General features: G+C 36.7%; 1 protein-coding gene across 1 annotated transcript in view; it reads left to right on the top strand.

Moving 5' to 3' along the window:
- Positions 1-5,422: 5,422 nt before the first annotated feature.
- Positions 5,423-14,097, top strand: part of LOC131933347 (uncharacterized) — an 11,237-nt gene continuing 2,562 nt past the window's right edge. The window contains exons 1-2 of the mRNA XM_059290129.1: positions 5,423-5,451; positions 6,879-9,195. Coding sequence (XP_059146112.1) covers positions 6,901-9,195 — 2,295 coding nt within the window. The 5' untranslated portion in view covers positions 5,423-5,451; positions 6,879-6,900. The remainder of the gene's footprint in view (positions 5,452-6,878; positions 9,196-14,097) is intronic.

Below are 14,097 nucleotides of genomic sequence, written 5' to 3'. Positions count from 1 at the left end.
GACATGCAGTGACGTAAGTGGGGGGTGGGGGAGGGGGGTACACAATTCTTTGGGGGTGGAGGGATAGGCAGTGTTTATAAGCAATTAAACAGTATCTTTTTTTTTAATTGTTTAAAATCTGGCTTAGCAAAATAAACAAAAGAGATCTTGTAAAGGCAGAGGTTTAGCGAAAACAACTGGGTTTCTGTGATGTGGAGAGGGGGTGAGAGAAGGTTCCCAGAAAAATGCGCAATCGGAAAAAATTGCGCAACTGAAAAATGCGCAAACAGAAAAATGCGCAAATACAAAATAATTATACTTATACACTTTAATTTCGTAATATTTCGTGGTAAAATATTTTATCATGCTACAATGTTTATGATGCCATTCTTTGTTAATATTTAAAAAAGCTAGATTTACGAAAACAAAAATCGTTTTGCGCACTTTTTTGTGCGCATTTTTCCGTTGCGCATTTTTCCGTTGCACATCTTTCCGGTCACCATGGAGGGGGTAGCATGATTCGTCAGTCTGTGATGTAAGTAATGGAGGCGTGCTGACACTGGTGGGGGTTAATGAGGTTTTTTTAAATATTGGTGGTATTGGATAAAATATAGATCTATCAAAGTTCTGGAATTATTGTAATATACAGCTTTAAAGTACGTTCTAGTAAATATATCATATCTGCTATTTAAAACACAAAAGTGAAAAGTGTTTCTGAGTTTGACCAAGCTTATGTCTGTAAGCAAAAAGAATGGAGGTGTAAATAAATTAATATTTAAAAAAAAAACAGGCTTAACATTTTTGTCAACGAATTTTTATGATTATTCTATGAGAAAACTTTTTAATTCGACAATTCACAATCATTAGTTTGAAGAGGAGACGCGTCTAGTCTCAAGAAAACAATGCGTCAAGTGGACTGGGGCCCGCTAGACAGTTACGAATGTTCAACCATAACCCAGACGTACTAACATTTCATTTATCTGCTGTACAGCGATAAAACAAGTACCATTGAGTAAAGAGCTCTTATCAAAAGTTTAAAAGTAGCATCACTAGATACGGTGGAGTATGGGGGGGGGGGGGGGGGGGGCTGCATTTTGCTGCAATAATTTTTAAATTAGCTATTATGGAGTCAAACATATAGTACCTATTGATGTTTAGGAATTTAAAAAAAAAATAATAATTAAACCTATTTTCCATTACAAAAAGCGGTCAGATTATTTTCCATCGGTACGATTTCATGTACTATGCATTTCTAGCGGTATCATTACAGTACAGTTTCTAGCGGGTCAGTATTAGGAACTGTGTTGTTTTTTTTGTCATCATCACCTTTTTACGTTCGTTCCTAAGAGATATGGAGCAGATGAAGTAGAGTTCATCTATTTCAACGACAACGGCATACAAGCGGACAAGTAAGTTCAGCACTACGTCCAGCCGCTTTAGTTTCCTAAACGTGAGACAGGTACACAAAATAGGGATGGGTGTACTCAAGGACGTCCTACAGACTCGAACCATGGGATTTGAACTCGAGACTTTCGGGTTAGCAATCGTGAGCTCTATCATCCAACCACGCCGTCTCCCAGTAGTTTCTTGTCACTGTAACATTATTATTCACTGTGTCATGCATGTTTGTTGTGAGAATAGTGCCTGTGATGTGAGAATTGTGCCTGTGATGTGAGAATAGTGCCTTTGATGTGAGAATAGTGCCTTTGATGTGAGAATAATGCATGTGATGTGAGAATAGAGCCTGTGATGTGAGAATAATGCATGTGATGTGAGAATAGAGCCTGTGATGTGAGAATAGTGCCTTTGATGTGAGAATAGAGCCTGTGATGTGAGAATAGTGCATGTGATGTGAGAATAGAGCCTGTGTTGTAAGAATAGTGCCTGTGATGTGAGAATAATGTTCTATGTGACACAACCGGACCGCCCACCCGGCACAGACTCATTTACTTTTTGATAAAATTGCAATCCTGCCCAGCAACCTCCCTTCACTGTACTAACTTGTGCCATGGGTTCACTGGGTTATCAGCCTCGGCCCCACTCAGGCTTTACCCTTCCCAGCTAGTGGGATAGGAGGAGTGACAACGGAAGTATTTTGTACGACCGTTCTTGGTAGAATAAGAACACGGAGCAACAAAGGCTATGTCTAGGAAGTGTTTTGGACGACCGTTCTTGTTAGAATTAGGACACAGCAACAAAGGCTATGTCTAGGAAGTTTTTTGGACGACCGTTCTTGTTAGAATTAGGACACAGCAACAAAGGCTATGTCTAGGAAGTTTTTTGGACGACCGTTCTTGTTAGAATTAGGACACAGCAACAAAGGCTATGTCTAGGAAGTTTTTTGGACGACCGTTCTTGGTAGAATTAGGACACAGAGCAACACCTGCAGACAATTGGAAACACTTGCCCAGGACAGAGATCATGTGACAATGATATCATTTGTCCACAGATCATTTGTACTGAGATCATTTGTCCACAGATCATTTGTACTGAGATCATTTGTCCTGATATCATTTGTCCTGAGATCATTTGTCCTGAGATCATTTGTCCTGAGATCATTTGTCCTGAGATCATTTGTCCTGAAATCATTTGTCCACAGATCATTTGTACTGAGATCATTTGTCCTGATATCATTTGTCCTGAGATAATTTGTCCTGAAATCATTTGTCCACAGATCATTTGTACTGAGATCATTTGTCCTGATATCATTTGTCCGTGAGATCATTTGTCCTGAGATCATTTGTCCTGAGATCATTTGGCCACAGATCATTTGTCCTGAGATCATTTGTCCTGAGGTCATGTGTGCATGATATCATTTGTCCTGAGATCATTTGTTCACAGATCATTTGTCCTGAGATCATTTGTCCTGAGGTCATGTGTGCATGATATCATTTGTCCTGAGATCATTTGTTCACAGATCATTTGTCCTGAGATCATTTGTGGAAGACCATTTGTCCTGAGATCATTTGTCCTGAGAGCATTTTTAAGTGAGATATTTTGACTGAGATATTTTTTTATCAATCAGCTGTTTAAAAATAGAGCATCCAATTTTCAAGCTCTGATTTAACTTTAATTAACTGATGACTAACAGATGGAGATGAGCGTGGGTGTGTGGGTGTGTGACTGGGGGTGGGGGGGGGCGAGTAATCGAGTAGTCTGTGAACATCGGCGTCATCTGATAATGAAATAATTTGCGGCGTTTGATCGGATTAGACTAATCCCTTAACTTATCTAGTGGGGCTCTGGCAGGTAGTCACTAAGCTGTTGGCACTTGATTATTTTTTTAACAACTAGGATTAGGGTTAGGGATCAAACTAGTGCGGAGATAGGGTTAGGATCAAATTTGGGACGTTGTGATGTTGTTTAGGCGAATGGTTCTGTAGACAGACTTGAATAGTTTGTTTTGATAATGAAGCGGGTATTTGGTTTACTAAGTTTTAACTTTAACTGCTCGTGTTTAGCGGTCCGAATGTTTCTGTCTATAGGTCTATATGTAAATATGTGTATAGGTGTATACTGTATATGTCTAAATGCCTATATGTGTATAGGCTTATATTCGTATGTTTGTATATGTGTACATGTGTATATGTGCGTATATGTGTATATGTGTATATGTGTATATGTCTATATGCCTACATGTCTATATGGATTTATGCTTATATGTCTAAATGTCTATATTTCTACTTTATATGCCTAAAAGTCTAATAGTCTAAATGCCTATTGATCTAAAGGTCTAATTGTCATAATCTCCATATGATTAACACGTAGAAGTCCAAATGCCTGAATATTCATGGTTTTTTTTTTCTACTGTCCAAATTTCTATATTACCATTAGTCAGTGGCGTAGCGAGGTCGGGTGTCACCCGGTGCGGCACTTAATGGTGTCACCCCCCCCCCCCCCCCAGAGGCGTAGCGACTCTTCCCGGGTACAAACTTTCAATTTTCGATTTGCACCCCCCCCCCCCCCCACCACCATCAAACTTTCGATTTGCAACCCCCCCCCCCTCAAATTTTTCTATATATATTTTTCTATTTTCTGCCTTGGTGTCACCCCCCTAAATGGTGTCACCCGGTGCGGTCCGCACCCCCGCCCCCCCCCTCACCACGCCCCTGCCATTAGTATTAATGTCCAAGTATTCTTATATATAGATGTCCTAATGCTAGTATGTCCATGTGTCCCTATATCCTAAAGTTGTGATCCCCGGCCCATAAAGGTATGCTAACTAGTGAAACAATGTGGACGGGTGGAGAACACACACAGATATAAAAAAAAAACAACTAACCGATAACGTTCCACTTTATAAAACGTATGACATAATCTTCACTAGGGCTTTATGAAAAGTTTTTTTTTCTATATTTCTGTCTGAAGTGGGAGCCACACAAAAAAATGTTTTTTTTTTTATAACTACACAAAAGGGATGTATTTGTCAAAATTTATTATTGTACCTAGGATTTTGGTGACCGTTTTAATTGGTGGGGGCGGGGGTAAGGTCGTGGGGGGGGGGGGTGTGTTAAAGCAGTTAGGACACCTAGTTGGTAGGGCAAGGTAGGTAGGACAATGTAGATAGGTCAGAGTAGTTAGGATACAACGTTGATAGGACAAGCTAATTGCAACCTGGTAAATATTCCAATTAATAATTGAGTAAACAGGCTGTCATCTAGCCATCTCAAATATGTGTCATCAATCTATCTCAAAGATGTCATCTAGTCATCTCGAAGATGTGTCTTCTACCCATCACAAAGATGCCGTTTAGCCAACATAAAATGTCATCTAGCCATCACAAAGATGTCATCTAGCCATTAAACATGTATTGTGATTATTACTTGTAATATAAAGTGAAACATCTAACAGTTTAGGGTTTGTTTTTGTTTTGTTTTGTTCATTTTTAGTAATCACCGGGGTCAACATCGCGCGTCGCTGCGATCTCAGAAGAAATGTTGACGCAACTTATTAAGAGGATTTCATCAATGCTTTACCAATGGTGCATTTTCAGAAATGTGTCTAAGTTTCCTAAAACTGTACTAATTCAATGTAAACCAGACGTTTTATAAACAAGTCGATAGGAACGTCGGAAAAGTGAAGAACATTTTAAACATTTTTAAAACAGATCCGTCTACATGGTTTTTCTATTTTGTGAGATTTCAAATAAAAATAGCTAGCTTTCCCGATGTCTATTTTGAAAACAAAACGTTTACAACGTCATTGTTATTTATAGATAATCTTTGAACATCAATATTTTAAAACTTAAATGTATATGCATTTAGCTGATGTATATTAAACATTAAACACAAAGTTTTTAATAAGCTTTTACTGAACAAGTTATTCTTTTTTTGTAGTTACATAAAAAAACGGAAATCCCCGATGTGCTATTTTTAAACCTAAAACAGTTTACGTCATTTGTTTTCATGCTGTATCCAAGGCCGTTGTTGCTAGGCGTTGGGCTGGATGCCTGAGATCACTTACAGATGTGGAGTAAGTTTGTTGTTTTATATTCCAGTTATTCGCGACATATTTCGTATTCATTTGAGTAAATATAGAGATTGTTTGTAGTGTAATATTATGTAGTTATTATACAGCGTTTATATGTATTTACATAGATAGTTATAAGTCCTAAAAGATGTAAGTCTAGTCTATACTGTAGGCAGACTAGACGTAATGGCGAAATCAGACGTCTCGATAAAATCAATACAATTGATGGGGATAGGTTGAAGTAAGATTGAGTCTCTGGACTACATTGTGTATTTAAAAAACGTTTTGTTTTCAAGGGGTTTTTTTTGTATGAACTATTTTGTGTATACTTTATAAAAGGTTTGTTTTCAATGTTTTTTATGGAATACTTTGTGTATAGGCCTACTTAAAAAACGGTTTGTTTTCAAGGTTTCTTTTTGTGGACTATTTTGTGTATACTTCATAAACATTGTTCAAGGTTCTTGGGAACTATTTTGTATATACTCGAAAAACTCTTTGTTTTCATGTGTTTTTTTTTTGGACTACTTAGTGTATACTTCAAAAACTAGTTGTTTTCAAAGTTCTTGAGGACTACTCAGTGTATACTTCATAGACGTTTTGTTTTCAAGGTTTTTGTGGACTACTTTTAAGGTGTTAAAATGTAAATACCAAATCACCTGGTCCCAAGTTCCGAACACTATGTCCATTTCACAACAAGAGCAAGCGCTATATTTTAGGGGTTTCAGCTTATAACACTTAAAGTGATACAGTTACTAGCTTGCATAGCCTGACTTTTGTGAAAAAAATAGCGAACGGCGTAGTAACATTCATTATGGCGGCTATTTAATAAACAAATTCTTATTTCGTCTAAAGGGGCCATCTATGAATGACGTCACACTTTTTAACGGTTTTGCCGCCCCCCCCCCCTCTTTTTTTCCCTTTTTCCCCACCGTCACAGTTTGACACAAAAATCCCCCCCCCCCCCCCACCTCATGGATTTTATTTCTAAAAATCTTGACTAACTCAGTCAACTTGTAGTATTTTAATAAATTTATATTACAATTCATACAAACACGTTTTCTAAAACGACAACAATGACGGCTAAAATTAGTTTTCTAACATTACTTTTTTATAATGAAAAAGTGTGACGTCACACTATCTGAACACCCCCCACCCCCCATACACACACACCATTTCCCCCTCATCGCAATTTTCGGAACCCCTCCCCCCTATGAGTGTGACCCTAACCTAATAACTGTGGTATAAACCAAACCACAAAACAAAACAAGAAAACAGTAATACTGACAATATAATATTTTAGTAGGATATCTAAAGCTGTTGCAATCTTATAATTATAAGGTTTTTTTAGAACGCAAATATATTGTATATTTCTTCTAAGCAATAGAAATTATTAAGTTTAATTTAAATACATATTTCTTTTTTCCCCACAGGTTAATTTCATATGTTCTAATTATGGAAACTCTTCCTGAAGATTTTATGTGGAATTTTATATTCGATACTTCAACTTTGTGTAAACCAAATAGGTTATGTGTGGAAAACCCTTATAAAGTTGATATCCCTAAACTTCGTTTAAAGCTACTAGAGTCAGAATTAAAAAATGATAAAGACGACGAAGAGTTTGAAGAAGAGGTGTGGAAAGAAAACGTCTTGACCGTTGTTTTGTTTAAACGAAGAAAGCTAGAACGGGCAAGTAAGCTCAATACAAGTATTTTAAAAGGTAATCCGGATAATTTAATGGCCTTAGTTAACCTATACTATTTAGAAATATTAAATGAAAATAACGGGGAAATAGAAATTAAAAATAAGTTATCGAGTTTAAAAAAGGAAGGGAAGTTTAATGCTATGAAAATCAGCTTTATGGTTGAACTAGCTTATTCTTTTCGTAAGTTTGGGGGTGCGAAGAACCTTTTACTATGTATTGATCTTTTAACTGAGGTGGTCAATGATGGTGTCAACGACGATAAAATCTTCTTCATGTTGGCATTAACAAAAAGGCGATGTTGTCACATAAATGTCTACACGCAAATCCCCGAGAAGATTGACCGGGAAAATTTTTCTAAGGATTGTGAAAAAATATTCCAAGATCTAGGAGAAGCAAGTCTTAACGATAGCATCAAGGCAGCATCTTTTGTGGAGCTGGCTGAGTTATATGTTCAGGATGAATATCAAGAATACATAAGCAAGCGAATCGATAAAAATAAAGAATGCGCTGAGTTGTGTCATAAGGCTCTTGCTGTTTCTGACTCTTCAGAAAGGGTTTTAAAATTAGCTGGCGAGATATTAAACCGTTTTCCTGAAACAAGGGAAGAAGCCATTCAATATCTGAGAAAAGCAATCAGAATTGGACATTCAAGTCGAGCATACCATCACTTAAGTCTGGCTTATTCATACAAAGCAATAGAACGTGAAGTAGAATTGGGATTTCAAAATGAAGAAACAAAAAAGTACTCGGAAAAAGGTTTAGTGGAGAAAATTATTTACATGTTGCAATATCCCCAAGAAATCCTTCAGCCTTTTAGCACAGGCAATACGTACGTAGAGGATGCCGAGGAATATCTAACTCTTTCTTTAGAAAATAGTTTTGGATCCAACACGGAAGCCATCTTAGATTTGGCCTACCTCCGTGCTAGAAAGCAAGAGTACGATAAAGCTAAATTTAATTGTCAGGAGATCATCAGAAAATCAGATAAACACTCCAGCACTACTGAATTCCTGTGCACGGTGTCGGCAGGCTTGTTGTATGAGATCATCAGTGCTCTCGAATGTACGGAGGCGGACTCCCAAGAAAAGGCAACTTGTTGTTTACAGAAAGGTGAAAAAATGCGCTTGAAAACCGTTTGTAAAATCAAGGGAATGTTAGCTACAGTTGCTAATGTAAGGCCCAGTTCAAACGATGTTATCAAACATTTGAAAGAAATGAAGCAAATGTTTGAAAATAATGAGCAAGGCATCTGGAAATTTGATACGTTCTTTCAAAATGAGAGCAGTTTCTCTAAAATTCGAAAGAGGAAATATTCAAAAGAACGCGACAAAAATAACGACATCGGCAATTCGGATTTGAACGAAACAGAAGCAGATTCCTTTCACAAAGAAAAGGAATCTAAGGTATGTCGTCAAGAAATGAACGGGCAGCATTATAGCTTGTATGAAGACATGAACACATTACTTCAACAGGCTTTTCCAGGAACATATTTTACTCTCTCTGAGACTGAAGATAACGGACTACCAAGAACAAGGATCAACAACAACTCACAAAGCCCAGAGGTACTTATAATAGAAACACTGGACGAAGATTGTCAAGAGCGCCATGACAGCTGGTCTAGTAGAACGACAACAGCTCTAACAGAGATGTTGGTTAAAAGATTTGGTATCGTGGCAAAAACGACAAAAGATGTCAATCCTCCTGGGTGCCATATATTAGATCTAGCTGAATCGGCTGTGACTTTTCCTGTTGTGATTGTTGTTTATGGATCATGCTCCACCGAGTACAGTTTTATACTCAAGAGTATTCTATTCAATCAAATTGACTACAAAGAACCTAAGTTATTGCTAATGGTTACTGAAGAAGAGAATGAGGCACAGATTTCGCCATTGTTTTTACGCACCCCTCGACTCAGTTTGTCTTTTGATGAAATTTTGCCGCCACTAGATAAATGTAATTCCGATGATCACAATTTAGACAGTGCTGCACCAAGTAACAAATGCCAAACACTGGATTTCGACGTTCAAGGCCTGGGCGAGTATCAAGCGAGACGTGAACCCTATTTTTGCTTGCCTCCCCTTTTACTAAGGCCAAGCCCCAGACACTCAAGAAAGTGAGAGGAAGAAAAGCCTGATGAGATCCAAAGTTCAGAAGTGGTCGATTACTCGGCAATTAAACCGATAACCAAACAAGTTAGCCAATAGAAGACACCTCCTGACCGGTGAGGTCCCTCCTCCTGGGCAATTAATGTCCCAACAACTAGGCAAATGATGTCCCAGCTATAAGGCAATTAATGCCCCACCCCCTGACCGGTGAGGTCCCTCCTCCTGGGCAATTAATGTCCCAACAACTAGGCGAATGATGTCCCAGCTATTGAGCTAATGAAGTCCCAGCTATTGTGAAATTGATGTCCCAGCTATTGGGCAAATAAAGTCCCAGCTATTGGGAAATTGATGACCCACCTATTGGGCGATTGATGTCCCAGCTATTGGGAAATTGATCTCCTACCTATTGGGCGATTGATGTCCCAGCTATTGGGAAATTGATGTCCCACCTATTGGGCGATTGATGTCCCAGCTATAAGGCAATTGATGCCCCACCCCCTGACCGGTGACGTACATGAAGGATGAAGGAAAGTTCTAACCCTTGAAAAGATGAAAAACATACGCTCTCATTGTTGTGAACATTTTTATTTGATATTCGTACATTTGTTGATAGTTGCTAAAGTTAGAGTCGAAGAAAAACGCTCAATTGTGAATTATGTACATAGAATTCGTTATACTGGTCTTCAACTTGAGGATAATGTGTATGATGTAGCTGATATTATATTGATATTACTGACAATTTTAATGCAACTACACTCGATTTCATCACCAGGCACTCATGTCTTATCGCAGAAGAACAATACCAATTAATATTATAATTACAGGAAAGACTACATTACTTGTACTTCAATACTCGATTTTGTAATATGTTTTAATTATTAACTTTTTTTAAAGCAATTAATTACTTTGATAATAAATGATTATTTTTTACAACTAATCTATGACGGCTTTGTTGTTGTTGCATGACTGTGTATCAAGGGAATGCAGGACTGAGTTGTGTGTCTTGACTGGTGATGTGACGTTCAAATGAGTGATCAGTGCTATCTGTAGTACTGATGTGAATGTAATTCTAGCGCTATGGTGAACCAATGGTAAAGTTATGGTAAAACTATGTGAAACTATGGTAAACATATGATCAAATCATGGTAGGGTACCATTTTGACACACAAGAAACGTTTAAACTTGCATGAACTCTTCACAATAGGGCTAGTAAGTCTACGGTCTCGAAATCTACCAGCTGGCAAGTACGAGAACGAGAAGTTGTGACCTACTTACAAGCCCTATTCAAACAACCCAAGATGTTTGTTATACATTAGCCCGGAGTGATTTCTTATAACAGGGGTTATCTTTCTTCCAAATAGTCACTAAATTTTCAGCAAAAATTTCAAAGATAGATTACCAAGACTTTCCCTAGAGACACCTTTACACAAATGTTTAACTATCCGTTCTTAGTCTGGGGGTAAAAGTGTAGTGGATTAATTAAAAAATTTACCGAATTACAAATAGTTAAATAAATAATAACTAATAAATAACCCATAACTCTCTTAAAAAAAAGAACATCAAAATGACTTTAAAAGACACACATACCTAAGCAAAGAAAAAGAAAAAGTTCATGGAAATCTAATTGCTTCTGATTATGGCAATCTATAGTAACAGGCTAAGGTGTCAACCCAATTTATTTATTTTCTAAAAGACGTTAAATGATGCAAGAAAATTATATATTTACATTCACATTATTCGTGTTTGTGTGTGAATTGATGCAAAAGTCGAATGTTGAAATTTAGATTTCCAGTTGGATTTCACACTCTACATTCGGTTGCTTTAAGGTGCCATCAATTTATTAAGCCTTCACAGACAGACGAAACCAGGGTGGACTCATATATTCGAACTCGAGTCTTTCGGGTTAGTAGTCGTATGCTCTACAATATAACCACACGGCTCCACATTTACGGGTGTAATTTTTTTAAATGGGAGTTAACTGGCATTTTTTAAAACTTTTGAAAAATATGAGTTATTTCCCTTAAGTTTAAAAGCAAATTATAAGGTACATAATCTAACCGTCTAAGGTACAACAAAATATTACACTGAAGTCGAATTCGACGAAATTGTCATAAACAGGTTTAAAAATTAAGATGTAATTTAATTTTTTTTTCCAAATCTTGAGTGGCTTCCGATGACCGGAAGTAGTACTTTACGCTATTTCAAATTTCTCATCAAACCATAAGAAATTATTTAACTTGATTTAACAATCGTCCGAGTTTAACAGAAACTACAAGCAAAATTTCGACCACCTCGGGTTATTTAATCCACTCAGGAAAAATTGGTACCTGACTAGCGTTGGGGGAAGTGCAAAGGACTCAGCATAGTGCTAACCACACCATCCCTTCATATGCCGAGGTAAGAGAATTGCATTAGCTCTACTGTCTTCGTTCAAGCAACCATCAGGCGTTTTGATAGAACGTATGTGATTTTTTTTAAATTCTAAGATGGCTACATATATGTAAGTAAGGTAAGCAGAATAAAAGACTCGGACCCACGAAGCAGAGGGTGGGGATAATTTGAATATTTAACTACCTCTTGTAACCCCGGTTGTCGTTGATCTTCAGTGGGTTTTTTTTTTTCAGACTGAATCTTCAACCGTTTAGGGGAATTTAAATCCTTGTTTTTAAAGCTACGCCTCGTTTTATGGTTAAAGCTTCAAAATGTTACGGGTGGAACAACTTCGTCGGCCTTGAATGTAATTCATCGTTGGCGTGTCGCTAATATTTCACGTGTCATTAGCATTAAAGTAGCACGCGATATGATCATAAGCGCCAACTGTCGACGAAGATTTCTTTCAGTTCGAAAAGTGTCGTCTGTTTGATTTTAATCTTCTCAAACACTTCGTCGACCTGAAGGTAGTAGGGCGGGGGAGTGGAGACGGGGAGGAGGGGGGGGGGGATTTCTTGGTGTACAGGTTCGTGGGTGGCTAGTGTAGATTTATGCGTGTGTTTGTATAGGGGAAATATCAGAGTGTTATTTTATGTGTGTGGTGTGTGATTGTGTGCTAATGTGTGTATTGGTGCATAAGGTTTTCGTGTGACATTTCTGTCTGTTAATGTGCGTATATGGTTGTATGTAAAGTGCCTGTGTGTGGTTATGTGTGTACATGTGTGTATTTGAGTGAATGTTTGCAAATGTGTGCATTTTTGTGTATTGTGTAGTTATGTGTAGAAGTTTGTGTGTGTCTAATGTGTGCACGTGTGTTTAAATGTGTGTATTTGTGTGTAATGTGTAGTTATTTGTGCAAATGTGGGCAAATGCATGGGTATATGTGTATCTGTGTGTGATTAGATGTGATTTATTTATTGATATTTATTTATATATATAGGCCTATATATCGTCCCCCCAGTATTATCTTGTTCTATCTCTCAAAATGTAGTTTTGAGAAAAACGCATCTGAAGTTTCATGTGGTCTGATTCTTATATTTAAACTGTTCCAATTCATTTTTTTTTTAGATAAAATGTTAAAGGGCATTAAGCAATGAGCATCCAAGTTATTTTTATTACTTTATGTACCATTAGAGGACCATAATAATTATTTTTCACTTTTGAGATAGAACAAAATACGATGAAAGTGATCAGGTTTCAAAAATTGTACAATGTTCTAAGTCAAATTTTGTGTTTTTTAGGCAGTTATAATAGCTTTTCTAGAAGTATCATCTACTTTTTGTATTAGCAATGTCTTCTGGTTTTCTATCCTATTGTTCCCGGTCTTTACTTTCATATTTTTGATTACCGCAACGTGCAAAAAATATTTTTTGCACTACATTACAGAACAAGTAATATTTTAAGTTGTAAGTATGCTTTTGCATACAGAATTTTGATTTAATGTATTAATAAAATGAATTCACAAGTCAATAGATAGGTTCAATAGATTTTAATGTTTTAATTATACACCATGAGCCGTTTAAAAAAAAAATATAACAAGAACTTGTAATAATGAATATTGAGAAAATACATAAACTTTGTTTTTATAATCAAAACAGTTTAAGCAAAAATAACACTCGCCGACAGTGCTTTAAAAACGTACTGTTAAAGGCTTTGTAATTTAGAAATAGATGATAACTAGCCACAAAGAGTAGCCATAAATTTTCTGTCAATCTCTGGCATGTAGGGCATCATTTTTTTCAAATCTTTTTTCTTTTCTGCTGAAATTAGGGAGCCCACTTTATACAAAGTAAACCCTACAGATACTATTAAACTACTATACTACTAAACAATACAATTAGTATAGGCGTATACTACGGTGTACATTAACAATATTAGGCCTATTATTAATTAAGATATTTCAACAAACTTTGAACTAAATATGTGTAAAATAACACAGTTAAGACAACATATAAAAGATAAATATACTTACGATTCAGGATCTGGTAATTCAGTCAGTTTATTTGCATGACAACCAAAATCGATTAAAAGGTGTTCACACGCCGCCATTTTGATCGACGACGCACAAGTCACATGACTTAAACAGCTGATTTCATTGGCAGAATCGGACATAGAACATTATAATTCTAGCGTATCCAAGGAAAATTTATGCGTTAATTTTATATAGATTATATACTGTTAGAACAGAATCATATTATAAAACTGACATAGAACAAGATTATACTGGCCAAATGTATCAACTTGTAGTTAGAACAATGTCAAATTGAAAAGTTTGGTAGGAAGCAGATGACTTAGAGTCACGTAGACAAGTGGAGATTGAACATAGTGCTTTTCTACATCATAGGGTCGAGTTTTTCGAAAAAATCAAAATTTGTAGTTAGAACAAGATAATACTGAGGGGACGATATATAT

Source organism: Physella acuta, unplaced genomic scaffold, assembly GCF_028476545.2.
Source record: "Physella acuta isolate Inbredline_101_S28 unplaced genomic scaffold, ASM2847654v3 ptg002468l, whole genome shotgun sequence".
Taxonomy (NCBI): domain Eukaryota; kingdom Metazoa; phylum Mollusca; class Gastropoda; family Physidae; genus Physella; species Physella acuta.
Note: the sequence above shows the minus strand (reverse complement) of the source record. Positions and strands in the feature narration are given on the sequence as shown.